This window comes from Doryrhamphus excisus, chromosome 4 (assembly GCF_030265055.1).
Source record: "Doryrhamphus excisus isolate RoL2022-K1 chromosome 4, RoL_Dexc_1.0, whole genome shotgun sequence".
Lineage (NCBI taxonomy): Eukaryota > Metazoa > Chordata > Actinopteri > Syngnathiformes > Syngnathidae > Doryrhamphus > Doryrhamphus excisus.
The window spans coordinates 19,140,256-19,168,002 of record NC_080469.1 but is presented as its reverse complement, the minus strand read 5'-3'; the positions used below and the strand labels follow the sequence as shown (position 1 = coordinate 19,168,002).

General features: G+C 43.3%; 2 protein-coding genes across 5 annotated transcripts; one reads left to right on the top strand and one right to left on the bottom strand.

The window, feature by feature from the left end:
* Window positions 1–677: 677 nt before the first annotated feature.
* LOC131127575 (zinc finger protein 157-like) lies at window positions 678–27,469 on the bottom strand. Of its 4 annotated transcripts, none has more exons than XM_058069607.1 (3): window positions 23,115–23,960; window positions 3,107–23,019; window positions 2,807–3,033 (listed from the first exon to the last, which is right to left on the bottom strand). In XM_058069607.1, the coding sequence occupies exons 2-3, from the start codon at window positions 6,712–6,714 to the stop codon at window positions 2,940–2,942; spliced, it is 3,702 nt and encodes a 1,233-aa protein (XP_057925590.1). In that variant the 5' UTR covers window positions 6,715–23,019; window positions 23,115–23,960; the 3' UTR covers window positions 2,807–2,939. The 4 variants fall into 4 exon arrangements, with proteins under 4 accessions (XP_057925589.1, XP_057925588.1, XP_057925590.1 ...); XM_058069608.1 differs by lacking the exon at window positions 2,807–3,033 and adding an exon at window positions 25,212–27,469 and having other exon boundaries at window positions 4,444–23,019; window positions 23,115–24,704; XM_058069606.1 differs by lacking the exon at window positions 23,115–23,960 and adding an exon at window positions 24,402–24,544 and having other exon boundaries at window positions 678–23,019.
* On the top strand, window positions 9,618–12,466 carry LOC131127581 (general transcription factor II-I repeat domain-containing protein 2-like). Its single transcript, XM_058069625.1, has 2 exons — window positions 9,618–11,842; window positions 11,939–12,466. The coding sequence occupies exon 1, from the start codon at window positions 9,904–9,906 to the stop codon at window positions 11,836–11,838; it is 1,935 nt and encodes a 644-aa protein (XP_057925608.1). The 5' UTR covers window positions 9,618–9,903; the 3' UTR covers window positions 11,839–11,842; window positions 11,939–12,466.
* Window positions 27,470–27,747: the final 278 nt, after the last annotated feature.

The following is a 27,747-nucleotide window of genomic DNA, read 5'->3' as shown; positions in this document are numbered from 1 at the left end:
CAGCCGTACCATCCAGGCTGAGGACCAGGCTCAGTTAGACCAGGGTGCTTGCTAATCAATGCTTTTGAAGTTGTCATCTTCAGGATAAGCCTTGTAAGAGTACATTGTCTCTGCAAGCTTTTCCAGTACGTCATGCTTCATACCTCTTGTCAGAGCTGTTCGTGTGCCATCTTTCATATAAGCAAGATCTCCTTGTCTGAGTCTGTATGCAACATCAACTGAGAAATTGGGTATGTCAAAGAAATCTGGCCACTGTTCCCTCAACAATGTTGATGTTCCAGCACTAGAGAGGATCTCAGTGTTTGCGTTGCTGCACTCTGTGTCTGAAGTTGTGGTTGGTGATGACAGGGCTGTTACATGCAGAGTCACGAGAGGGATGATTTTCAGTGTAGCTTTATCAGGCAAGTCTGTTATTTCAGTGAGATTGCAAAGATCATTACTGAAGTCTTGATCTTCATACTGCAGTTTAAAGTCAAACTGCAGCAATAGTTTATCCTTCAGTTGCACTTTTAAATCTTCAATGGAATCAGGTCTTTCATTTAAAGTTACTTTTCTAATATCTTCTTCATCAATGACAACTCTCAGCAATAACTTTTGGTCCATTTTGAGAAGATAGGATAAATCTGTGTTAGATTTTTACATTTCAGAGTTTGTCACTCAGCATACAATGTAAAAACTGTTTCCCTCTAACTCTGTAAAGTGACAGGGGGAAAACATCATTCAATTCAGACATCTGGGTTACCAAGAGAAAAATTCTATTTATTTTTATAGCTTGGAGAAAAAACGTGGGTCTACTAAAAGAATTGATAAACTTTACATAAATGATGTTCTTTCTGATAACAAAGCAATTTAAACATATGTGTCAAACTTTTATTAAAAGCTGTACTCCTCATCTTTTGATAGTGAGGAATGTAAATCATTTTTTCAAACAATTAATCCCTTCATACCAAAAATATCTTCTTATAACTCTGCCAAATGTGACAGCCCCATAACCATAAATGAAATGGATAACATTGTAAACAAAGCACCCCTTAATAAAAGTCCTGGCCCTGATGGTTTACCTTTTGAATTATACAAAACATTTTGGAATGAGATCAAAGATTTGCTTTTGTGTGTCTTCAATGAAGCTCTAACTAGAGGCCAATTACCAGAAACAATGAAACAGGGCATCATCACTCTTTTGTCGAAACCCAATAAGAATATTCTCGATATTGAAAATTGGAGACCCATTACTTTGCTGAATTCAGAATACAACATTTTGACGTCCCTATATGCTAAAAGACTACGACCTTGTTCAGAAGAGATCATCTCAGTTACACAGTCAAGTTTCATGAAAGGCCGTCACATATCTGACAATGTCCGTCTAGTGCTGGATATGATAGATTATTCACATCTTGTTGATGATGGAGCACTCATTTGTTTTTAGATTTTTACAAGGCATTTGACTCTGTGGGACATGAGTTCATATATACAGCTCTGGGCCACCTGGGCTTTGGAGGTGGCTTTAAAAAATGGTCCAGACTATATATACAGGTATTGATATTAGCGTTGCTTCACCTGAAGGTTCCTCTTAATCGAGGTATAAGACAAGGTGGCCCAATTTCTCCTTTTTTGTTTTTAATTGCAGCTGAGATGTTGAACCTACACATTGTAAACTGTATTCATGTGCAAGGGATCAGTATTGGAGAGCACTCATTATTAATTAGTCAACTAGCAGATGATACGTGTATATTTCTAAGAAATCAGCAGATCCCATCAGCCTTGGAGGGTTTGGAGGCTTTTTCCAAGGCTTCTGGTTTAGTCATCAATAGAAAGAAATGTGGAATTTTGTTCATTCATGAGACAGACAAGCAATCGGTCTGCGGAATTACTGTTAAAAACTCTCTTCGGCATCTTGGGGTTGCAATCCATAGATCTACTAGTGAGCGGCTAACTGAGAACTTCTCTCCAAAAGTGTAAAGGGCTAAATCTATATTCAGCTGTTGGCTTCAGAGGGACCTCACCTTACAAGGAAGGATAATGCTCTCCAAGGCTGATGGGATTTCTAGAATGGTTGTGACTGCAGCTGTAACGCTGTTATTTTGAAATGTATACCTTTATTTTGAATTATAGCAAACGAACTTCATCACTTCTGTAGTGGCTATTTGTCCTTCTCCAAAACAATAAACGTAACCTATAATCAAACGGCCACTGATGCACCATGGGTTTGTTTCACGCAGGCAAAAGAGTCAGTCCAAACAATCCTGTTCCGTTTCTTCTTTCCTTTTATTACCAAGCAAGCAAAACGAATAAAAAAGGAACAAGGGCCTTTTCCTATTGCCTCTCTTGCTCTGATACAAAACCATAGGCCCACCCCGGTGCATGCTGGTCCTGTGAGCACCGCCTACCCAAATATATTGCCGGTGCCCAGGGTGCCATCCAATGAAACAAACCCACAAATCAACCACCAATAAACCCCAACAAAATATGATAGACAAACAAAATAAATAAATAACCAACAAGAAAATACCATCAAGGAATCCAAACAAAACAACAACAACAAAAAATAAATCAACAGATATCAAAAACCTAGGAACACACCAATAAATAGCTCCTACATTCCGGCCCCTAATTGTGTATGAACCCACAATTACTTTTACGTCCCAAAAAGGAGCTATTCCTTTAGCTGAACTACAATTATGGAATACACCATAAATCAGTCTCTTCCTTTTGAAGTACCTGCAAAACAAGAGAGAGAGAGAGAGAGAGAGAGAGAGAGAGAGAGACAGAGCCATAGAAAGAGAGAGAGTCAGTGAGTCAATGTCAATGATGCTAAACCGCTGCTTCCAATAGCAGGCAGAGCTTCGTCACTGGCCTCTCCAGGATGCTGGTCTTTGTTTGAAGACGCACAGAGCGCACCAGTCCCTTAGCATCCGATTTGACATCCAAAACTTTCCCCATCATCCATGATCCTCTTGGAGCCGCAGCATCTGCCACAAGGACGATGTCTCCGGTGGTGAGACTCCTTCTTGGCCTTGTCCACTTTTGTCTCTCCTGCATCAAAGGTAAGTATTCAGAAAGCCACCTTTTCCAGAAGAGTTCCGCCATATACTGTACTTGTTTCCACCTTTTTCTGAGGTACAGATCATTTGAGTCAAATAGTCCTGGTGGCATGATAGGTTTGCCTTTCAACGTCAGGATGTGATTGGGAGTGAGTGCTTCAAGGTCATCCGGGTCGTCGGAAACCTTTGTGATGGGTCTGCTATTTAATATTGCCTCAACCTTGAACCTCTCTCTTTGTTCATATTGCACAATTGCTTTCTCTGCTTTGTCATAATCCTCGGGCGTCAAACTCTGTCCTTTGAGTGTGACCTTGAAACTCTGCATTCTTCCTTCAACCTTTTGACATGGAACAGCAGAAAATTCCATCCTCTTCCTGCACAGAATCTTGAGAATCATCTTGATCTTTAAAAACCAAGCAACTGCAGTTTTTAGCTTCGTCCAACTGGAAAAGTAACTGATTAAGCTGGTTGTGGCATTTTCCTGGATCTTGATAACAGCATTCACCATCAGGTTCCTTTTAACCTCTGGATCATCTACAGGAACTCCATCAAGATCCACCTCCAATTTAGGCCATTCCTCTTTTGGCCTCCAGAGAAACTCTGGTCCAATTATCCACCTCCTGTTTTTTAGGAAATCCTCAGCTCTCATTCCTCTAGAGGCTTCATCTGCTGGATTCTCTTTAGAGCTCACATACCTCCACTGATCCACATCAGTTGCTTCTCGGATGTAAGCTGCTCTGTTTGCCACAAAGGTGTGGAATCGGCTGGTTTCATTCCGTATGTATTTAAGGACTGTCGTGCTGTCAGTCCAAAAAACGGATTCCTTCAGTTGAAGCTGCAACTCCTTTTGCAGCAGCTTAGCAACCCTAACAGCAAGAACTGCAGCTACGAGTTCCAAGCGAGGAATTGTCATCTGCTTGAGTGGAGCAACTCTACCTTTTCCCAAGAGAAATGAAACATAAACTTTACCATTAGTTTGTAGTCTCAAGTAGGATGCTGTTCCATATCCAACCTCACTTGCATCGGAAAAGTGATGAAGCTGTGCAACGACGTGGTCTCCAAATTCTCTGGGCTTGAAACAGCGATCCACCTCAAACTCTGCTACCTTTTGAAGATCTTCAAGCCAGTTGGACCATTTCTTACGGGAGAACTCCATTATGGCTTCATCCCAGCCCAGGTTCCTCCGACATAGTTCCTGGAGAAGCAACTTGGCTGGTAAAATGAATGGAGCTAAAAATCCCAAAGGGTCATACAATGAGCTGACCACTGACAGAATACCTCTTCTGGTCTGTGGCTGTTCTTTTGCAGACGTCCTGAATTTGAATTTGTCAGATTCAATGCACCACTGTAGTCCCAGTGCTCGCTCTACTGGAAGTTGGTCTGTATCCAAGTCCAAGTCCATGATCTCCTTTGCTCTGCTGTCCTCTGCAATTGACATTAGCACTTTGCGGCTGTTGCTGATCCACTTGGAAAGATTGAATCCTCCTTTCTGACAAAGCGCAGTCAAATCCTTTACCATTTGCACTGCCTCTTCTTCCGATGCCATGGATTTCAAACAATCATCCACATAAAAGTTGCATTTGACTGTGTTCACTACATCAGAAGAGAAATGTTGTGCATTATCATCTGCTGTTCTCCGCAAAGCATAATTTGCGCAACTTGGTGATGATACAGCCCCAAACAGATGTACTTTCATTCGATGTTCTACTGGAGACTGTGCAGTATCTCCCTGAGGCCACCAGAGGAAGCGGAGAAAGTCAACATGCTTGACTGAGACACGAACTTGATGAAACATGGCTTGGATGTCTGCCATTACTGCCACAGGTTCTTGCCGAAATCGGAGGAGGACTCCAATGAGAGAGCTGGTAAGATCGGGACCCTGCAAGAGCTGGCTGTTCAAAGATGTTCCTTTATACACAGCTCCACAGTCAAACACAACTCTCAGTTTACCTTTCCTTGAATGGTGGACACCGTGATGGGGGATGTACCAAAGCGTTCCATCACTTTGTCTCATTTGGTCATCAGGTACCCTTTCTGCATATCCTTTATTGATCATGTCATTCAGGAATGCAACATATTCCTCCTTAAAATGTCCATTTTTATTGAACTTTCTTTTCAGGCTCTGGAGGCGCTGTTCTGCAACACAGCGATTGTTTGGCATCATGGGATTTTCCTGTCTGAAAGGTAAGTCGATGCAATAGTGGTCTTCTATTAAGTTTGCGGTATTGTTCATAAGATCCATGAACTTGATGTCTTCTCTGGACATTTCAATCTTCTCCTCTGATGATTTCTCATTAAAGTCATGATTGTATTGCTTAACCAGCATTTCTTGCAGATGATCAACAGAGATTCGGTTTGTTGTTACAGTAGGACAGACACTCTTACCCCTACCGTCAGATCCACCGCGCAGTGGACCATTAATGGCCCAACCAATCCTGGTCCTTACTGCATAGGGCCCTTCATCCTGGCTGTTTATCAGCTCCCAAGGCTCCATTACCTTTGGGGCATCTGTACCGATAAGTAATTCGACGTCGGCATCGATGTCATGGAGCTTAACACCTTTCAGATAAGACCATTGATCCACATCCTCCTGTCGTGGGATATTTACTGCAGACACAGGCATAGTCCTTTGGGTTAGAACATCAGGTAACTCAATGAAGTCATTCCCATCCATACCAGACACTTCAAGTCCTGACAAAATCTGAGCATTTACTATTTTCCTTTGGCCCATTGTTCTTAGCAGAATACTTGCCTTTTTACCTCTTAAGTTCAATTTCCTTGCCAGAGTATCTGTGCAGAATGTACCTGAGCTTCCTGGATCCAAAAAGGCATATGTTTGCACAGTTTGATTATTTTTCTGACTCTTGACCTTGACTGCAACAATAGAAAAGACAGAGTCATCTTCACAACCGGCCCCAATATGGCCACAGGTCTGAGACAGCTTTGCAGAAACACTTGAAGGGTTCACAGTACTTGGCCTTTGTGGTGAGGATGTGCCTGTATCCTGTCGGTGTATGTGAAGGACTCCCGGGTGCTTTTGGTGACACACATTGCAATCCAAACGACTCCTACAGTCTTTGCTTGTGTGGCCTAGCTTCAGGCAACCAAAACAAATGCCCTTTTCCTTTAGAAAGGTAATTTTATCCCGGTGTACTTTCACTTCAAACTGTGAGCACTTGTCCAAGGAATGACTGCTTTGAGAGCAAAACAGACAATTTTGCACGAAAGGTACTTTGGCTTGAGTTATTGTATGTTGAGATGTACCTCCATCTTGTACTTCAGTGACATTAGTGGCAAAACTGCTTTGCTTTTTCCTTTGGTTTGTGTGATTACTATTGGAAGCCTTGAAGTTGGTACGTTGCGAGTCTTGAATGTTGCCAAAAAGTGGATCCGAGGCTATTTTGACTTGTCTTTCAATGAAGGTGACAAGATCAGTGAATACCGCTCTTTGACCACGTCGCTCCAGCAAATCACAAGCAACATTCCTCCATTTTTCCCGTAATTTGTATGGCAGTTTAAGAATGATGCTCCTCATGTTAGATGGTAAGTCCAGCTCTTTCATATACATAAACTGTTCTGTCAGATTTGAGCATCCTCTAAGAAAAAGGGAGAATGACTGTAGTGCTTTAACATCCTCACTTTTAACAGGTGTCCAGTTGAGAATTTTTTCCATATAAGCAGTGGCAATTCTATGCTCATTTCCAAAGTGTTCGGCGAGAAGATTTTTGGCTCTGCAATATCCTTGCTCGCAGGTAAGTGCTGACAACTTTGCACTAGGTCTCTTGGCTGCCCCCTGGTGTATTGTTCAAGGAAGTGCAAACGATCGTTCCAATTAGCCGTCTTCTCCTCCACTCCATTTTCAAAGGCTCTAATGAAAGACCTGTATTGAAAAGGGTCTCCATCAAACACTGGGATATTTCTAGATGGAAGGGCCGAGGATAGATTCTGCTGCACCAGGAGGGAAGTGATGTCATTTTGTCTTTGCATTATGGTGGTAATGTCAGTTGGATGAGTTTGAGTTTCATTCCTTCTTTGTGCAGCTTGAGTTGGAACCTCAGCATTAATTAACATTTCATTCCTTTGGGTATGTGACCTTTGTTTGGAACCAACAACCCGTGGTTGAGATATAGAATAAGGCATCAAAACGTTGTCCTTTGCATCCTTTTTATTCGGCAGGAATGTGTCGGCATCTGGGTTGAGTTTACTTGTGCTTTGACAGTTCCTTTCAAAATAAGAGTTCATGCCATCGGATCGATTTGAACCACATTGAGATGAGTTGATTTCCAATACATGAAGTTTTGCACTTGTTGCTGCCAATTCTGTTTCGAGTTCCAGCTGCTCCTTTTGCTTCCTTAACTGTTCCTCCTGAGCTTCAATTAGATGTTTCCTTTTCAGCGCGGCAACACGCTCCATTAGTGCCGCTTTATCCGCTTCAGCTTTTATGCGTGCAGATGTTGTAGAAGAAATGCGTGATACCTGTGAATGCTTGGAAGACTTTGATTTTGCACGTGATATGTTAGAAGCACTGTCTTCAGGATTTATTTCCTCCAGATCTGCAAGATCCTGATCAGGACATTCTTTATTCGGCTGCACATATGGATTTCCGGCTTCAATTAACCATGCCTTTACCTTGTCGGTAAAATCACAGTACATTGTCATTTTTGCTTGAAAATAACCCGTTTGCTTTGCAGCTTCATCTTCTGGTAAAGGTAAATCCATGAACGATTCATGCACGTCATGGGCGTCTTGATAACAACCAATAAACTTACAAAGTTCAGAATTAACTGTTTTCACCTTTTCGTTTGATTCCATCAAATCACGGATTTTTTCCATATACCCTTTGGCTTGTCTACATTTGACACTCCTTTTGTCTTGACACGTTTTTATGTAAAAACTCAATCCTTTCGATGTCCATTTAATATTCCTTTTTGTTGCTGGTATTTCAACATCCTTCTGAGACCCTGTATTAACATCAGACATCTTTAATCATATAGTCCGTCAACCATTCGATTTAATTCAGAAGGCGAGGGGGTAAAAGGCCAAATATAATCCTCACTGGCAGCACAGCCACTCTTGCAAGCATAGATGCGCACTGGAGTTGTAGATTTAATGAATGAAATACGCCAGCACTTCTGCGTAAAGTAGCGCTTAATAGCCGACTTAACTCAGAGTTATCACCGTTTTCCAATGCAGCTTTTTGCAGTAACACATACCAGTTTCTGATGGCCAAGCTGAGTGTGTCGCTGGTGTGGGCCAGGCGTAGTTTGAAGCTGACACGATTTCAGATGGGAGATGAATAAAACAATTCGTGAGCTTCGTTCATCCAAGGTCCAAAAGAGTCCAACGAGTCCATTATTGATGGGTTCTTTTCTTTATCCAAGGGCGGGTTTTGTACTTTGTGTAGTGGCTATTTGTCCTTCTCCAAAACAATAAACGTAACCTATAATCAAACGGCCACTGATGCACCATGGGTTTGTTTCACGCAGGCAAAAGAGTCAGTCCAAACAATCCTGTTCCGTTTCTTCTTTCCTTTTATTACCAAGCAAGCAAAACGAATAAAAAAGGAACAAGGGCCTTTTCCTATTGCCTCTCTTGCTCTGATACAAAACCATAGGCCCACCCCGGTGCATGCTGGTCCTGTGAGCACCGCCTACCCAAATATATTGCCGGTGCCCAGGGTGCCATCCAATGAAACAAACCCACAAATCAACCACCAATAAACCCCAACAAAATATGATAGACAAACAAAATAAATAAATAACCAACAAGAAAATACCATCAAGGAATCCAAACAAAACAACAACAACAAAAAATAAATCAACAGATATCAAAAACCTAGGAACACACCAATAAATAGCTCCTACAACTTCCTTAAGTCAAGGACAGTTACGGCCGTTAGGTGGCGCTCGTGCATTTTGAGAAAGATATGAGTAGGACAACTGCTTAAGAAGTGTAAATGTCACTGTAAAAGGATCACATCATACACTGACACATTTAACATGCCGTACAAAAAGAAAAGACCCTTCTGCCAAATGAAGAGGATACACATGCAGACAAAAAAAGCGATGCAAACCAGATGACCCTATCACAGTACATGGATGTGGGTGAGCTCAGTGAAGACACACAATCTCAGGTTGGAATGGATGACGCACAAATCCCTCCTGAAATTAAGAAAATTGGACGCACGTGAAAGCTCACTGAAAAAGGACGTTCTCTGCTAGATGATAAAGTGACCAATCTGAACACAAAATTTGTGAAGTTGTATACAAGATATATCACATCAATTGATTGAAAAAGTCCATTAAGAGCAATGATGCAATGATTGATGAGATCATAAATGAAATCAACACCTTCCAAGTCGACATTGACAATACCTACCTTGAGATCAATTTCAAGTCCTGAATCTGACATCCGGAGAATGAATGACACATGCCAAGCACTCACCAAGATTGCGAATGTAAAGGCTCAACATTTTCACAATGGTGATGATTCAGGAGACATACCGTGGCCTGATGATAAATCAGTGTTTGGAAGCACAGTAGCGTCTAGTGCAGGGGTCGGCAACCTGCGGCTCCGGAGCCGCATGCGGCTCTTTCATCCTTAAACTGCGGCTCCGAGTGGCTTGGGAAAATAAATTACTTTAAAAAAGTATTTATGTGTATTTTATTTGTGTTAGTTATTTTTTTAGTGTTTTAGTTCTAAATTGGAAGATCTTGATGCGATCTTGAAATATTAAATATTGAAATATTAATAAATAAGTATATTTAATTGTTTTTTGTCGCTCAAAAAACACGTCAGACTCGCGAAAGCCGGTATTCCCGCCCGAACGTCATACCAATTTTCAACCCCAACAAGGACAGATATGGAGAAATCTAAGAAAAGAAAGATATCAGAGGAAAATAGATCGTTCATTGATGCTTGGGCAGATTCATTTGCTTTCACCTCTAACGAGAGTGGCCTACCAGTATGCCTAATTTGTGGTGAAAAACTGGCCAACAATAAACGGTCAAATGTCGCAAGACATTTCAATAATACACACGCAGCCTTTGCTGAAAAATATCCCGAGGGAGAAGAGAGAAAAAAGGCTGTTAAGGAACTGGCACGGAAGGCTGATCTGACGAAAAATCAATTCAAGAGGTGGGTAAAGTCTTCAAATTCATCTACGCATGCAAGTTTTGTGGCCGCTATGGAAATAGTCAGGCATGGGAAACCGTTCACAGATGGAGAATATATGAAAGAATCATTCCTTAAGATTTCAGAACACCTATTCGCGGACTTTAAAAACAAGTCTGAAATTGTGCAGAAAATCAGAGAGATGCCTCTCTCTGCGAAGACCGTCAAAGACAGAACCATAAAAATGGCAGAAAATATCACAAAACAACAAATTAAAGACATCAATTCAGCTGCAGCGTACTCAATCGCCTGTGATGTGTCAAAAGACATAAATGATATTGAACAAATAGCGCTGTTCTGCCGATATGTGAACTCCACTGGACCGCAGGAAGAAATGGTTGAGCTGATACCACTAAGATGCCAGACACGAGGGGAGGATGTCTGTGAGGCTGTTTTTGAGTGTTTACGAGCCAAAGAAATAAAAACAACCCACCTAGTGTCAGTAGCTACCGATGGGGCACCAAGCATGACTGGAGCGCACAGGGGCTTTGTGGCGCTGCTGCAGAAATCACTGGATAGAAAGCTTCTGACTTTTCACTGCATCCTGCACCAAGAGGCATTGTGCGCGCAAACATTCCCTCCAGAATGCACAGAGGTCATGAATGTTGTCATTCAAATTGTCAATAAAATATTGGCAAATGGTTTAAATCACCGCCAATTCCGTGCATTATTGGATGAGGTGGAGAGCACGTACTCTGATCTGCTGCTGCACAACAGAGTCCGGTGGCTGTCCAGAGGAGAGGTGCTGAAACGCTTTGCTGCATGTCTGGAAGAGCTGAAAACTTTCCTGAGAAGCAAAGGACTCTCCTTCCCTGAGCTGGAACAGCCAGAGTGGCTGGAAAAGCTGCACTTCATGGTGGACATGACAGCACACCTGAACACGCTGAACACGACTCTTCAGGGGAGAGGAGCCACAGCGCTGAACATGCTGGAGGAGGTGTTGGCGTTTGAGCGCAAACTGACAGTTTTATCCAGAGATTTGCAGAGAGGCACACTGTCTCACTTCCCCTCTTTAAGGGAGTTCAAACAAGATCACAAGCTGATCAATTCAGAGTATTTGCAGTCTGCAATCACCACAATGCAAGCGTCATTTGAAAAACGATTCCGTGAGTTCAGAGAGGAAAAAACAACACTGTCCTTCCCCGTCACTCCCCTAAACATCGATCCATCCCTGCTAAATGTGACTGCATTTCCAGGTGTGAGTCAACCTGATCTGGAGCTGGAGTTGGCTGACATAGCTGACAAAGACATGTGGGTATCCAAATTCAAACGCTTGACAGGCGATCTTGAAGATGTTGCCCGTCAGAAGGCCACTCTTGCTCAGAATCACAAATGGAGTGATATTAAGAACCTTCCAAGACCGGACAAACTTATGTTTGAAACCTGGAATGCCATCCCCGACACCTACATGAACATGAAGAAATATGCCTTTGGAGTCCTGTCGATCTTCGGATCCACATATGCATGTGAGCAGCTATTCTCCACCATGAACTACATTAAAAACAAACACCGTACACGCCTCGCAGATGACAGCTTACAGTACTGCGTAAAAATGAAAGTGACTTCGTACAGCCCGGATTTGCAGACGCTGAGCGCAGAGGTTCAGGAGCAGAAGTCCCATTAACAAGGTAAAATAAATATTTATGCAGATATTTTACAAATATTTATTTTTCATTGTTTAGTGACACAGTGCTTTTTTTCCCAATTTATTTTTTTTAATTCAGGTCAATGCCGCTACATGCCAATGTGGCAGTGGCTCAGGCTTTCTGGCTCAGAGAGGCTGTAAAAGCTTGGAGTGATCGTCATCTTGATTTCCAACTTTTATTTAATCATTTAAGTGATTTGATCAAGTTCATTGATTTATTGAACAATTAGATTTTTTCTTTCTTTCTTTCTGCTGAACAGTAAAAAAAAGTTTTTCAAGTTTGCTGTAACATTGGTGTAGGAATCTACAATCTGGACTCTGTTCGAATGAGCAATGTTTAATATAACTTTTTTTTTTTAAGGAACCAGCAAAAAGTGCAAACTACAAAAAGTGCAAAAAAAGCAAAAGAATGTGAAGTGACCGAATGTCTGTACAAATATTATGCAGTTATTAAAAGATAAACAGATGGTGTTTGAATTTAAAATATGCTCGAAATCCAAGAAGCTTATGAGGACATTGTAGCATGTTTTTGCTTTTGTTTGCTACATGGATTATTTAAGTTCAGCCTTTTAATTTATTTGAAAGAGACATTTAGACATTGTTATTATTTTTCAAGAACTCAAAATGTGAATGTTCAAGAATGTTCAGAATGTTCAAAATGTGTTCATTAAAAAATAAATTTTATTTTCTCTGTAGCACTTTGTGGATTTCTTAAGCAACACTTTATAGCCCATCTTCAAAAGGGTAGTCAAAGCACTAATAAGTTTTAGTTTATTTTTTACTTTCTAATAAATGTGTTTTTTCCCCATTTTAGATGTCAAAATGTATTTGCGGCTCTCAGTGTTTTTTTTAGGTGGAAACTGGGTTCAAATGGCTCTTTTGGTGTGAAAGGTTGCCGACCCCTGGACTAGAAGAACGTAAAAGGCATGTTGCAGCACAAGCAAGACTTCAAGTTTATTCAGAATCTTTCCATCCACCAGTTGCACTTAACCCTTTAAGTGAACCATTTTTCCATCACATCAAATACAAGTCTCCCATCCTCCTGTGGAAGCAGCCAAAGCAAGTCAAGTCCATCAGCAATAAGAGGTAAAGTTCCCTCTACAGCAGGGGTGCTCACACTTTTTCAGCATGCGAGCTACTTTTAAAATGACCGAGTCAAAATGATCTACGCACTACAAAAATGCAAAACATCTATTTATTTTCAAATGTATTGAGGATTATTTGTACGTACAATGTATGTTGATGTACCTTACATAACCAAATGAGCCAATATTGCAAAACACACATAATTAACTATTAACATTTTTTTGTAATTACCTGAGTTTACTTTGATGACTTGCACTGAATTGAACCAGCCAGGGATGCATAGTCCGGACAGTAGCTGCTGATAGCCAGGTTAGCCAGGCAAACGCACTTCGAAAAAGACATTGTGAAAAAAAAAGTCCACCTCCCATTCTGTATGGAAGTGATATGTTTTTGCCTTTTTACTTGGTCCAGCTACTTCACTCATTTTAGTGACCATAAACTTTAGCGAGGGCTTAAAATCTGACGCAATTCGCCGACTAGCTTAGCACTTTGCATCGTTGTTTACGCATGAGCGGTGACCTAAAGGTCAAAATTCAGTTGTCATCTGACTAGTTGTCCTGTATGTCAATCAAGTAACGGGGATGGATGATAGGCTGACATCGTAAGTTCTGCTGCACTTAGAGACGTTGTTTGATTTGATTGGTCACCCGAAGGGCAACATTCAGTTGTCATCTGAATGGCTGCCCTGTATATCAATCAAGTGACGGCATTGATGCTAGGATGATATTTTTTTAATGTCACGCCGCGATCGACCAGTACCACCTCCGCGATCGACCGGTAGATCGCGATCGACTTAATGAGCACCCCTGGTCTAGAGTGGTCTGAGTCCTGCAGCCAAATTTAGTTTTTTAAATAATTGTCTTTGAGCTAGGGTAGATTAGTGACCTGTACCAGTAAAGGGTCAGTTAACAGATGTCAGGGCACAATATCCTGTGTTGTGGTTCTTGTTGTCTTTGCAGAGGTCATTGGGGGAGAACCAAAAGGCCAGGAGGGTCTTAGGTATTTACGATCATTTACCCAGGAGGCAATAAAGATAACGGGGTGAAGGAGGAAGTATCTGGTCCAGGAACGGATCCTGGTCCATTCCCCACACATCCCCCCAACTCCACCCCATCTGAGGAGATCTACAAAAAGCCCTGGGATGCAAGAACCGGGGCTGACTTTCCTTCTTATCGTCGGGAGGTTGCAGGCGGACTTTGGAAGAGAAACTCAGCCCAGGATCCTGTGTTTTTGTGAAATTATTCTGTCTGATCTTGTTATACAATACATAGTGTTAACTTGTACTAGTGTGTGAGTTTTATTCCTTCTCATAAGTGGAGATTAACGAATACGCTTGGGTAGATGAAATTTACTTAAACAAGTGGTCTTGGAGGCCTCAATTAGGTTGAGGAGAATTTCTTCTACAACAGTTTTGGTGACCCCGACGTGATCTCCAGAGAAGGAAAAAAAACTTTTTTGGGTGGACGGAAAGTGTTTGGAATATCAGGGCCGGCCCATATAAAAGGTAAGAAGAGACCTGTTTATTCAAACTCTTCATATTGGCTGTTACTTCATGAAGATATTCCTGGACTTTTCTGAATCCATAGTTACCAATTATTAAGACGAGACAGAATAACTTGACAAATTGGGGTACTTTCCCAGGAGAATTTCAAAAATTCTTCTAAAAAAAACCAAAGGAGGTTTCGGACCTGTGGTATAAAATAAATCGGGTTAATGGCCCTGAAGAACCTGATCAATTCTTCTAAACAGACCAAAGGAGGTTTCGGACCTGTGGTATAAAATAAATTGGGTTAGCGTCCCTGAGGAATTTGAACAATTCCTCTAAAAACACCAAAGGAGGTTTCGGACCTGTGGTATAAAATAAATCCTAGATGGGTTGGAGGCCCAGAAGAATTTAGTAATTCTTCTAAAGTACCAAGGGAAGGTTTTGAACCTGTGGTGAAAGCCCACTGAAGCATGAGTGTAAGACGTCGTGTGTGTATGTGTATAGAAAATAACAAAAAAATTGCAAAACTTGGAAGGTAAGTAGGGGAAAGATGACGGAGTTTATGTATAAGAATGAACTTATTAAGGTTAACATGGATAAAGTAAATGCACACACAAAGGTGTGGAGATCTCAGTTGGAAGAAATGTGGCCTTACCATAAGGCCACCTTTAGCGGTTTGGAGTCAGATAAGGAGAAAAAGGAAGCCTGGGCAAGGAAGAAGATTAAACAACTACAAGAAAGTGGTATACTGCCCAGAGATTATGATATGAGAAACCTGTATCAATCAGTGATACAAGCGAGAGAAGGCCTGATGAACAAAATAGAGGATCTGGAAAAGCAACATGAATCAGTTGGGTTAGTTAAAAAAGGGGCCTTAAAAAAGAGAATGGCTAAATTAGAAGAGTTGCAAGTAATGTTATACACCATAGGGAGTGCTGCAAATATGTCGAGAACAGTCAATAAAAAGACATCACCTTCTGAGTGTGATCAGAACTCACCACCATACTCGACTGAAGACAGCACAGTACATGTGAAAGCTCCAATAGCGACCATCATACGCGGACAGGTAATGTATGAAAATGATGGGGAAACGACGGGAAGGGGTGAAAATAACAGAATGTCCAGTGTGTCTTTCCTCACAGGTCCGGGCAGCGTGAAAGAGGTGGACAGACCCCTCACTAAAAGTGATAGCGACTGCATTAACGAGTGGTCAGATAGGAGTTTAAGACATGCCAAGCAGACACAGGATTTCTACAAGGAAGCACGTGATATGTTAACTGACCTAAAGGAACAGGCCAAACATCCAGAACTGGCAGAGGCCAAGGAAAAGTGCCTCTACAGGGGGTCATTAACAATAAGGGAGGAACAATTAATGAAGGAAATTGAACGGTTGAAATTGCTAACACAGTATCAACATGAGGAGATAAGGAAGGTTAAAGATAAGTTGTGGGGCGGTCAGGAGAAGGTTGGAGAAGAGGAGGATGAAGAGGAAGGTGGTTCAGATGGGGAGTCAAAAGTGGATTGGAGTACAGGAAGTATACAGACAGCCAGTAAGAAGACAATAAAGTGGATGACTCAGCGTCATGCAAGTAGGACAGCTAAAATGTTGCCGTGTGTGTCAGAAGTATCAGAGATGAATGTACAGGCACCCCTTCTTGCATCATCATACAGCCCTCACCCTGTTTATGTGCCTTTTTCTATCACAGATCGTACATGTATTGCTGAAAAACTACCCTCGCCATCTTCCGGGGGTGCACTTTTTATGCAGCGCCTTACAGAGGCAACACATGGTTTTACAACCGCAATTGGCGACCTTCGAGCCATCCTGGGGGTAAAATTGACCCTCAGTGAGTTGAGGGATGTGCAACAACAGGCTGGTATCGATGACATGGCAGACAGTCAACCTGTCACAGGTGGTATAATGGGCAATTTGGGCCAAGTATTGCGACTTATCTATCCTCCCGCCACTTCTCTCCTGGCTCAATGTACTTTTGCTATGATTCCTGGTGAAACTGGTATGACTTATCTTGTCAGGTGTCTTCGAGAGTGGGTTGAAATGACTGGAGCTGATCCAAACACAACAGACATGATGCGTAACCTTTTTCGACAAGCAGTGTTGGCGGGAGCACCAGACCCCGTAGCAGTGGCAATGAAAGATGACCCCAATATGTTTGATGCAACACACAACGAGTGGAAAAAACATTTTTTGCATCATTTGCTTAGACATACTGAAAAGCAAACGGAAAAAGAGAAAAATGAATCTTTATTAAAATCCGAATTGTTGCAATTGCAGGTGCAGGGAGCGAAGCGGGACAATTCAAGGGCCACCAAGGCTGAAAAACAAATGGTGTCTAAACAACAGGCATCATACCAAAAGTCTGATTGGGCTCCTCTACCACCAGAACTTCCCATATGGGGACCTGTCGACAGGATTCAAGCCCCACAGGGATTTGCACAAGTTTCTGGCTCTGCGTGGTCGTGGTAGAGGTAAGAGAGGTGGGGGTGCAGTGGGACTTGGTTGAGAGAGTTGTTATTTCTGTGGCTCCATGGCTCACTGGGTGAGAGAATGCCCAGTGATACCACCTTGTTCCCTCCATGTGGATGCCATGACCTGCCCACGACATGCTTTTCAACAAGGATAGCAGTCTTATCAGCAGCAATGGACTATTCAAGGTCCTCAAGGGGACATGCTTCAATCATGAACCATTCAACCAAGCCCTTGCCTGAGGGGGAGGTCAATACCCCTCACACCAAAAAGGGGGGCAAGGAGCCCCGGCATGCATGGTTTGGCAGATCCATGCATTCCTGTGACTGGAGATAATACTGTGCTATCAATGATGCTTGACACTGGTGCAAAGTACTCCACCATCAGCAGCCTTCCTCCATCTCTCAAGCTCAGCACAGGAAAAGTCCCATTTGTGGGCTTCTCTGAGGTTCCCTCGGCACTTCTGCTGACCATACCACCAACTGTCAAGGGGCAAGCATCTTACGTGGACCAAGATGGCTACAGGTCACGTTTCCCAATGGACTACAGCTGAACTGTCATGCATGGGCAACTGGGTTCAAAGGTCATGGTGGCATTGGACAGTACTCCATAAAGTGATCAGTGTGCAGATCTATTGGGCAGCCTTGACCCCGGGGATGCCGGACGAGCCTGGAAGTCTTCTCTTCCCTAAGTGGTCCCCATGGCGTAGGAGCCTGCACTTGTTTACACCTCTCATTGATTCGTGACATTGTATTTTGAATTATGACAGGAATGAGGACGATGTGTGTTTGATAGGTTCTCCTCAATCCAATGTGATTTTAGGAATCAAGCATTTTTGCTTCCATAATAATCTAGTGAGTTTTCTTCTCTCCCTCACTCTCTGCATCAGCTGTTAATTTTACTGTCATGGAACATCATGCAGTCACAAGGGATCATGGCTCCCATTTGGCGTATGCAGCATTGGTCAGCTGCTTATTTGTTGCAAATAATGGTGAGCTGACCACTCTTCGAGCTTTGGTCGACGCTCAGGCCATTTGCAAGTTTTCTGCTGCACTGGTGTCAACGCCCAAGTGGCAGGAGTAGTTCATCGCTCTCAAACAAGTTTTTTCTTCGGTGGTTAACTTACATCCTATAGTGAAAACAACACTCAGTAAAAGGTGTTCTTTTCAGGAAGGGGATGTGGGTAAGTGAACGATTTTTATCTATGTTAGCATCCAGCTCGAGTCCACAGAGTTGTTACATCCACCTGGTATGTAGTAGGACTTGAATTTTTTTTTTGGAAAATACGGCACACGTCATGTCCCATTGGTTGATGGAACTCACAACATATAGTTTCGCGGTTTACATTACACTTTCAGTACATCTATAATATGGCTGTGATGATACAGGAGGGGGTCCCACATCTGGGTACAGAGAAAGTGATGGAAGAAACAAAGGCAAGAGCAGATCTATGGACAGATGGGTTGTTGAAAGTGGCTTATGCGGTGGTAAAGCAAGTGAAGATGATGGGAACATAAAAGTGATGAAGGCAAAGCAAGTGACAAATAGACCTTTTAGTTGAACTAAGGGGAGTTATAAGAGTGCTGGAGCTCTCAGAAGGTATGAGGTAATGTTGTATGGGTGGCGTGTGATACGTTAAGAGTTGGTACAGTGGAGAAAGTAGGATAGAAAATCGTAACAAGAAAACAAGATAAGGACATTCGAGGCTGTAAAATGCCCGGTTGTAGGTATAAAGGACATGCTAAAGGGGGTGATCATATCTCCCTTGGAAATGCAGGCAGTAGTTTGCTACAATTCAAAAGTGCAGTTGTGTTAGAGTTGTAGTTGTTTTAGAGATTGAACATATGTTATCAGAGTTGGCATAATTAGATTAGATAGTGTTGTAAGCAGCACGAGAGAAACATTTTTTTGGCTATCAGAGAGCTTAGTAAACAAGTAAACAAGGATGAGTTTGGGTTTCTAGTGATGGGTGCACTGTCCCCTCTGCTCAGCTGCTCTGGACAAGGCACGTGGACTTGGACAATTAGGTAAACAATAAATGATACACACAAGGACACACAGGTGTCATCCGTAGATGATAGATAAAGCTGAGGTAAAGTTGAAGGAATGAATCAAAAATTCAAAAATAAAATAGCAAAAATATGCAGGATACAAAAATGGGTTGAAGCACTTCCATTAGCTCTTATAGCTGTTGGATGTGCCGTAACGATCCAGATGAGGTTCACACCATTTGAACTCACTGGATGTCAGCAGTTTCTTGGACCTACTGCTGTCACAGGACCCATGCATGTCATGGAGAAAATGATGTATGACACTTGTTGCGTCACAAATGTTGGTGAGTAAAATTTTCTGTACAAGTTGTTGATACTGCAAAAGGGGGTCCTGAGAACGAGGGGTGTTCTCACCATGGGTGTACTTTGGTTTGGAAAAAAAGAGTGTGGACGTAGACCAGATGGATAGGCCCATACTGGCTGACAGTAAGAACGTCACATTTCTTCTGGCAGAAGGAAACAGAAGTTTGTGGTTCCAAACACTTTGGAGAAAACAACATCTATTCTTTGAAATATCCTTCTGTATCTTTGTTATGCCTGTGGGATGTGGACCACAGTAAAAGCTGTGGTCCAAAGGGGGAATTGTAGCCAAATTTAGTTTTTTAAATAATTGTCTTTGAGCTAGGGTAGATTAGTATCAGGTCAAGCTGTGACCTGTACCAGTAAAGGGTCAGTTAACAGATGTCAGGGCACAATATCCTGTGTTGTGGTTCTTGTTGTCTTTGCAGAGGTCATTGGGGGAGAACCAAAAGGCCAGGAGGGTCTTAGGTATTTACGATCATTTACCCAGGAGGCAATAAAGATAACGGGGTGAAGGAGGAAGTATCTGGTCCAGGAACGGATCCTGGTCCATTCCCCACACATCCCCCCAACTCCACCCCATCTGAGGAGATCTACAAAAAGCCCTGGGATGCAAGAACCGGGGCTGACTTTCCTTCTTATCGTCGGGAGGTTGCAGGCGGACTTTGGAAGAGAAACTCAGCCCAGGATCCTGTGTTTTTGTGAAATTATTCTGTCTGATCTTGTTATACAATACATAGTGTTAACTTGTACTAGTGTGTGAGTTTTATTCCTTCTCATAAGTGGAGATTAACGAATACGCTTGGGTAGATGAAATTTACTTAAACAAGTGGTCTTGGAGGCCTCAATTAGGTTGAGGAGAATTTCTTCTACAACAGTCCTTACATTTACACTTCTTAAGCAGTTGTCCTACTCATACCTTTCTCAAAATGCACGAGCGCGGCTGTAACTGTCCTTAAGGAAGTGATGAAGTTTGTTTGCTATAATTCAAAATAAAGGTATACATTTCAAAATAAAAGCGTGTCAGCTGCAGTCACACTCCCACCATCACACAACGTGTGATTTACAATGAAAATTGGCCCTTTAATGAGCCTTGCAACACATCAATAACATACAGGTATGACTTCAAACATTGAACACACTAATTGAAATCTAAACTAATTACTCAACCTCAAGCAATAGTACTGTCTTGTGTATAGACCTTTCTAAATAAACTGGCTTACATGTGCGAGTGCCTTTACTGTCCAATGTTGTGTCATGAAGTAGCAGTTTGAATTTTCTGACCCTTCCTCGGGTCCTTGGAAAACTTCAACTACCTTTGCCAGCTTCCACTGATTTCTTGGTGTGTCATTATCTTGTAACAGGACAATGTCATTCACTTTGGCATTTCTCCTGGCCTTGTTCCATTTGAGTCTTTGTTGCAAATTCAATAAATACTCCTTCCTCCACCTGGTCCAAAGTACATTGGACAGAAACTGAACTCGATTCCACCTTTTCTGAAGATAAGAGGTCTTCCCTTACAAACTTTCCAGGTGGTGGCGCGATGAATGATGATTTCATAATCAATATATGATTTGGCGTCAGTGGTTCTGGTCCCAAAGGATCATTGAGATGGTCCGTGGTCGACGATTCACTATAGCCATCACTTAGTACAAAAAGGTTCTTAATGAAGAGCAGGCCAGTCGTCCACTTGCCTGGTCTAAGATGGATGTGAGGATGCTCCTCACGGTTCGTATTTGTCTCTCCCAGACACCGGCCATGTGACTTGATGCAGGCGGGTTCATGACAAAATTGCATCCTAGCCTTTTTAAATGCTCATTCTGCATTCCTTTCATTAGTTCTTGAAATTCATTGCGTGCTCCCACAAAGTTCCTGCCTTGGTCGCTTTGTAGTTGACTTACATTGCCCCTTATAGCAATAAAGCATCGCAATGCATTCAGGAAAGCATCAGTAGAAAGGTCGTCCAATACTTCAATGTGAAACACAAGCAGGTGAATAGGAGACCGTATCGCTTCAGGTCTTCCCTCCTTAATGTGGAATGGTCCAAAGCAATCCATGCCACTGTATGTAAATGGAGGGGTAACTTCCATCCTCTCCATTGGAAGGTCAGCCATCCTTTGTTCTTGATGACACTTTCTGTATTTCCTGCATTTGACGCATTTGAAAATGAACTTTGACACTTCACTACTACAACCGAGGATCCAAATTCCATTGAAGCGCAGTTCATTGATAGTCATTCCACGACCCTGATGTTTGACCTTCTCATGGTAGTGCTTTATCAGCAATCGAGATACATGATGTCCTTTTGGGAGGATGGCTGGATGTTTGACGTGGGCATGGAGTGTTGCTTTTGTTAATCTTCCCCCCACCCTCAGGATATCTTTGCTGTCAATGAATGGGTCTAACCTGTATAGCTGAGTTGACCCTTTGACCTTTTGTAATCCTTTCTTTTGGACTAGAGACCTGATTTCATCCCTGAATGCATCTTGTTGAACTATATGGATGAGGAATTGTTCAGCACTCGTTCTTTCTTCAAGTGTCGTTTCACTGCCACTCGCTTTAAGTCCTTTCACTTCCTTTGCCAAATGTTTAAGTCTTGCTATGGCCCTCACGGCACTCTTTCAATCTGAAAATCTATCAAGTCTGTCCGCAAGAGACCTTTCTTCTTTTGTCTTTGTTATATGAACCAGTGCTCTTTTGATCTCTGGATCGTCGTCTTTGAGTTCTCCCACCTTAATTTCTTCCTCTTTAGGAAGTTCATTTTTCCACAAGAAGCTAGGTCCAGAGAAGCAGTTAGACTCTGCAAGCTCCTTAGTGGAGAGTCCACGAGAAGCATAGTCAGCCAGATTATTTTATTTGCTAGATTCAATCAGGTCCTCAGCATCATTGCTCTTAATTGACCTTTTCAATCCATTGATGTGATATTTCCATCTTGTATACAGCTTCACAAATTGTGTGTTCAGATTGGTCACTTTATCATCTAGCAGAGCACATCCTTATTCAGTGAGCTTTCGCGTGCGTCCAATTTTCTTAATTTCAGGAGGGATTTGTGCGTCATCCATACCAACCTGAGGTTGTGTGTCTTCACTGAGCTCACCCACATCCACGAACTGTGATAGGATCATCTGCTTTGTATCACTTTGTCTGCATGTGTGTCCTCTTCATTTGGCAGAAAGGTCTTTTCTTTTTTGTCCGGCATGTTGAATGTGTCAGTGTATGATGTGATGAAGTATTCATAAAATGAATTCACTTCTCTAATCTATGCTAATGTAAATCTCCTTGTCTCCTAACTTGACCTTTGCATAATGTACATATAACACATTATTATAAAATACTTGAATGAGCAATAATATGAATCACTCACTTGGAAGAGCAATACTTAAGATACTCTGAAATTAAAGCACTTTGTTTCTCAGTGACTAACTGCAGAGAAAATGTCCACTGCTGATTAAAGAAAGAGCACAAATTAAATGTCTTAGTGATAAACTTAATGACAGCTAGCAAATACTTGCGTTACTTCCAAGACACCTGTCTTCTGTGTGCTTGCTTGTGTAACCTTGTAGCTTGTCCGTTGAGGTCACACAACACCTCAATGTAGCTCTTCTAGCTCCCGTTGTGGCTTGTAACTTGCCGTCTTCCACTCGAGTCTTCGTCGATGCAGAAGTGTTCTACTGTGCCGCCACTCGATTGATCCATAGACTCCAGTTCCTTTTACAAATGTTGATTTCCTTTCGTCGTGGAACCCCGTAGATCTAATGTACAAAAAATAACATGAAAATTCACACGGCAGTTAAACATCAGCGGCATTGTCGTATCAAAGTTAATAACAAATATAAATAGCACTCACCACTTTAGCCTGCTTCTCAATCAATGGCGGAGTCACGACTCTACAAAACTCTGCTCTTAACAGTGTCTAGAGTCCTTTTATTGTGACATTTACATCTCTTGAGCAGTTGTCCTTCTTATACCTTTCTCAAAATGCACGAGTGCCACCTAACGGCCGTAACTGTCTTTAACTTAAGGAAGTGATGAAGTTTGCTATAGTTCAAAATAAAAGTATACATTTCAAATTAACAGCGTTACAGCTGCAGTCACACTTTTATTGACGTATCCCTCACTCCCCACCTTCATCAGCGTAAACACACTTCCGGGTTCCTCTCGGCGCTAAGCCGCATGGGTAATGTAGTCCACGAACCCACGCGTCTATTTTTAAGCATTTTAGCGTCTTCATCAGCACTTAAGGTTCGAATTTAATTATACTGTGATGATGATAATATCCTAATCATAATAATATAATAAAGATGCAATATTTCCTTGAATACGTCATCTTTCACTCTGTCAAGGTGGCATATTTTCACAGGGGCTTGGTCCTGTCAAACGTTTGCAGTATTTCCTGCCATGTGACTAAGACTCCACTTTCTATCTCGTAGTTTCATCTTTTTATGTCAAACATTAAACTTTTTTAATCTCACATCATGATTTTTATCTCCTACTGATGACAGTTGACTCTTATGCCATAATTCATAGTTAAGTACGTCTTTTTCATTTGGTATCTCCATTGGTCAGGGCGGCCATGATGGCATTGGGCGGCCAAGCGTCTTCCTCCAGCGAGTGTGGCGCGTCCGCCAGCAGCAGACGGGCCGGCAGCCGTATGTTGGCGTGACACGGAAGATTGGGACGAGGGGACGTCACACGCACAGCCCGTCATGGCTGTCCAGATGACCTCTCATGTGCGACATCACGCTTCCGTGATCGGACAACCTTTCATCGCAGACCGGACAGGAAAAGCTGCTCTCTCTGTCATGCGTGCGCACGTGCGCCGTCAAAGCGTCGTGCCGGGTGAAGGTTTTGCCGCAGAGGGAGCAGGAGTGCGGTTTCTCCCCGGTGTGCGTCCTCATGTGCCGGCTCAAACTGTCCTTGAGGGAGAAGCTTTTCCCGCACACCGAGCAGCTGAAAGGTTTCTCTCCCGTGTGCGTGCTCATGTGCGACAGCAACGTTCCGCTGAGAGAGAATCGCTTGCCGCAAACCAAACAAGCGTATGGTTTCTCTCCCGTGTGCGTTCTCATGTGTCGAGTCAAATTGTCCTTCCGAGTGAATCTCTGAGCGCAAACAGAGCAGGTCAGACGTTTCTTACCAGTCTTCTTTTCAGGCCTCGGACCACGGTCTTCATCCCCGTGGTCTTCATCCCCACGGTCTCCACCAGCGTCTGCAGTGCCGCTCCGAGGCTCCGCCTCTCCCTTCTCCTCGCTCGGCCTGTGATGGAGCTGTGAGGACTCGGGGGGTCGGTCTTCACGCTCTCCAGTCTTCATGGAGACGCCCGTCGGTGTGGCCTCCTTCGGCCCTGGAAGATACTCGCCTTCCTCGGTGATCCACAGTTCCTCCTCTTCCTCTTTCACGCGGGGGGCCTGGGGGGGACCCTTTTCCCGAAGACCAACGTCTGCGGGACACAACATGAAGAAGACTTCACTTAAGTTACCTTCTTTGCTTTTCAGCCGTTTGGAAAAACTTCAACCTTCTTTTTTCTGGATTATCAGCTCACCTTGTGGATTACAGATTTTTGTTTGTTAATGGTTTATACTCGACGCCCTGCAGACCCTTCCGGACCGGACTCGCTAATCACATCACAAGAGTTTGCTCAAGATCATTGGCGCAAAGACCATCCTGTCAGAGCTTTTTCTTTATACTGCGACCATATATAATACCAAATAACCCCCCAGCAAATACCCCCCCCCCCCCCCGCTCCCAGGACCCTACAGGACCCCCACACGCACTACGCTATTAGGGTGGCTTCCATCATGTCGGAGACTAAGACCCATAATCTGATACACGAGTATCGTATGTACCAGGACCGCCATCTTGGAATACATATTTACATATTTATGGTACCGTAATCTCAGGTCCGGTACAAGATTAAACGGAAGATAGGAGGAATAGGCCAACATGCCTTCAACGTGGATCGCCATTTGCGTTTTCCAAAAAGCTTCCAGTTGTTGACGTTGCCGCTCGTTCTCCTCTCTCGTTCGAGAAAGTTCCTCCTCGTAGGACGCGATCGTTCTTTCAAACAAGGCCAGTATTTCATCGGCCGCCGCCATGAGCCGCTTCTTCACCAACTCTTTCAGCATTTCTATGTCTTCTTGGCGCTACTCGGAAGTCCCTTTGAAGTGTTGCTGCGAACTTTCGCTTTTTTCGTCTTCGAGGGAGGTTTTACGGCAGCCTAGTTTCAAGGAGGCCACTCTTCCGCCATCTTGCAACGGTGTCGAAGACTGCTCATGAGAAGAAGGGCCCACAACAACAGTTTTATTGCAACTTTATTGCAGGAAATCTGTTCAACACGAACACAAGACGTGCTTTATGGCGGTAAACACAAGAGCGTAACACTTGCAGCTATTGGTCTGCATCACAAATCGTCTTCTATACCGTTGCAAGATGGCGGCGCACAACCCAATTGAAGAAAAGGCGGGGCTACATGGTTACACGGCCCATGTCGCACACTCCGTTACAGTCGGTGGCGGTAAGCACTAACCTGCCATTAAAGCAAAAGAAGAAGAAAGGCGGAAGTTAGCAAGAGGACCCGAAACCAGGCGAAACACCAAAATGTCGTTTAACAAAGAGTTTGTAAAGGAGCGGCTGATGGTGGCTGCCGACGACATATCCGACATGTTTGATAGAGCGATCGCGTCCTTCGAGGAGGAACTTTCTCGAACGAGAGAGGAGAACCAGCGGCAACGGCAGCAACTGGAAGATGTTCGCCAGCATCAAGCCGTGCAAGACGCTGGAGGTTTGTACGTTTATGAAGAACAGCAGTATGACGATGATGATGATACCGTAATACCACCCGCTGAACACGATGCCCAGCTCCGAATTGCCGAGACGCCAGCCTCTCCTGAATTCGCGGGCGTTTGGGGAATACCCCCCCCCCCCTCCCATAGCTTGTCAACATGTTTTTTTTAAGAATTATTGAGTTTTATTGTGTTTTTGTAACCGTAAGTCAACAAATCAAATCCAACATGAAATGGTTAATTCGGCTGTGAATGCCGAAAATGACTTTACGTAATTTGGACTTTTTAATCTCATTAATTGTAATGAAATTAATTAGTTTCTTATCTCCCAAGTTTGACGTTTCATCGGAATGATGACTTTCTTAAACCATAATTTGGTCTTTATATCGCTTCATTTTCTCGTCCTATCGTTGGCTGCCCTCGGGGGGCCGCTCGTCTATCCAGGACTGTCAAGTCAAGCGCTTCCCAGTGAGGGCATTAACAAGAGCCACGCTTGGAGGTCCGGGAATAGACGGTCGTGTACCGTCAGTCGTGCACCACGTGGTCAGTCATGCACGGCGTGCCACATGGTGGTTGTCAAGGCTCCACAAAGTCGTTCCATCCTTTTCAGGTCCTCCTGGGTCAAGTTTGATGCGCCTGAGCTAAAGTGTGTTTGTGTCCTGCAGACGTCCAGCAGATGATTGGTGGACAAGAAGAACGTACCACTCAGATGCGGGCAGGGGCCTCAGCAGTGAAGCAGGAGGATCCCCAGCCCCCCCACTTTAAAGAGGAAGAACTGTGACGCAGCAGGAAGTGATGACGTGTGACACCGGTTCCCTCGTCCTTTTGTTTAACACAGGATTAGGATTAACACCAGACTGCTAATGTGTTTGTGCTGTGGCAGTTTCAAAATAAAAGTGAAATAACACCAAAGGACAACACAATCAATATTCATCAGTCTGCAGTTGTGGGTGGAACTTGGCTTGGACAGCATTGCTCTGATTGACCAATCAGAGGAAGTCTGAAGAAAAGCTGCGCATTGCATCCTTTTCTGTGCGTCCAGGTGAACGTGTGGTTGCAAGTAAACTAGTTTTTCCAATGTTTCAGGCCTGGGAACGCCTTAGGATCTGCTGGGAAGAGCTGGACGAAGTAGCCAGGGAGAGGGAAGTCAGGCTCTCCCTGCTTAGGCTGCTATCCCCCCAACCCGACCTCAGATACGTGGGTGGATGGATGGATGGACATCGAGAAGAGGATAATAGAGCAGGCACTTCCCAGTTGGGGCTTCTTCCTCCATCATCAATCCCTGACCCGTACGCTAGATAAGCAGCCGTTCCATGCACAAACAAAATGTACGTCAAAAACATCCTTGTGGTCATCGGTTGTATCACATTGAGTCAAAACCACCACCTTGTCTGATGAGTATCTGAGTTTGATGTCCGAGAGCAGGACGATGGGAGCATCAATAGAACGATACAAACAGTAGCCGATGTGCTACGGCCGAATGTCCAAGGGTTTTTGGTTCCAATCCTGTTTCTGCTGACCGCTTTGTTTTCACACCCCCTCCGGGTTTAACCCCTCCTCCTCCCAGGCCGAGCCCAACCCTTTCTTGCTGACCTTTTCTTCCTCTGTGCTTTCTCCTGTGATGCAACATGCCGTCCTTCCAAGTGAATTCCTGACCACACACGGAACAACTAAAAGGTTTTTCTCCATTGTGCGTCGTCA

What these genes read in the sequence shown, in the direction of transcription:
- LOC131127575 (XM_058069606.1), bottom strand. Translation starts at nt 6,714, where the DNA reads ATGGAAAAAATTCTCAACTGGACACCTGTTAAAAGTGAGGATGTTAAA.
- LOC131127581 (XM_058069625.1), top strand. Translation starts at nt 9,904, where the DNA reads ATGGAGAAATCTAAGAAAAGAAAGATATCAGAGGAAAATAGATCGTTC.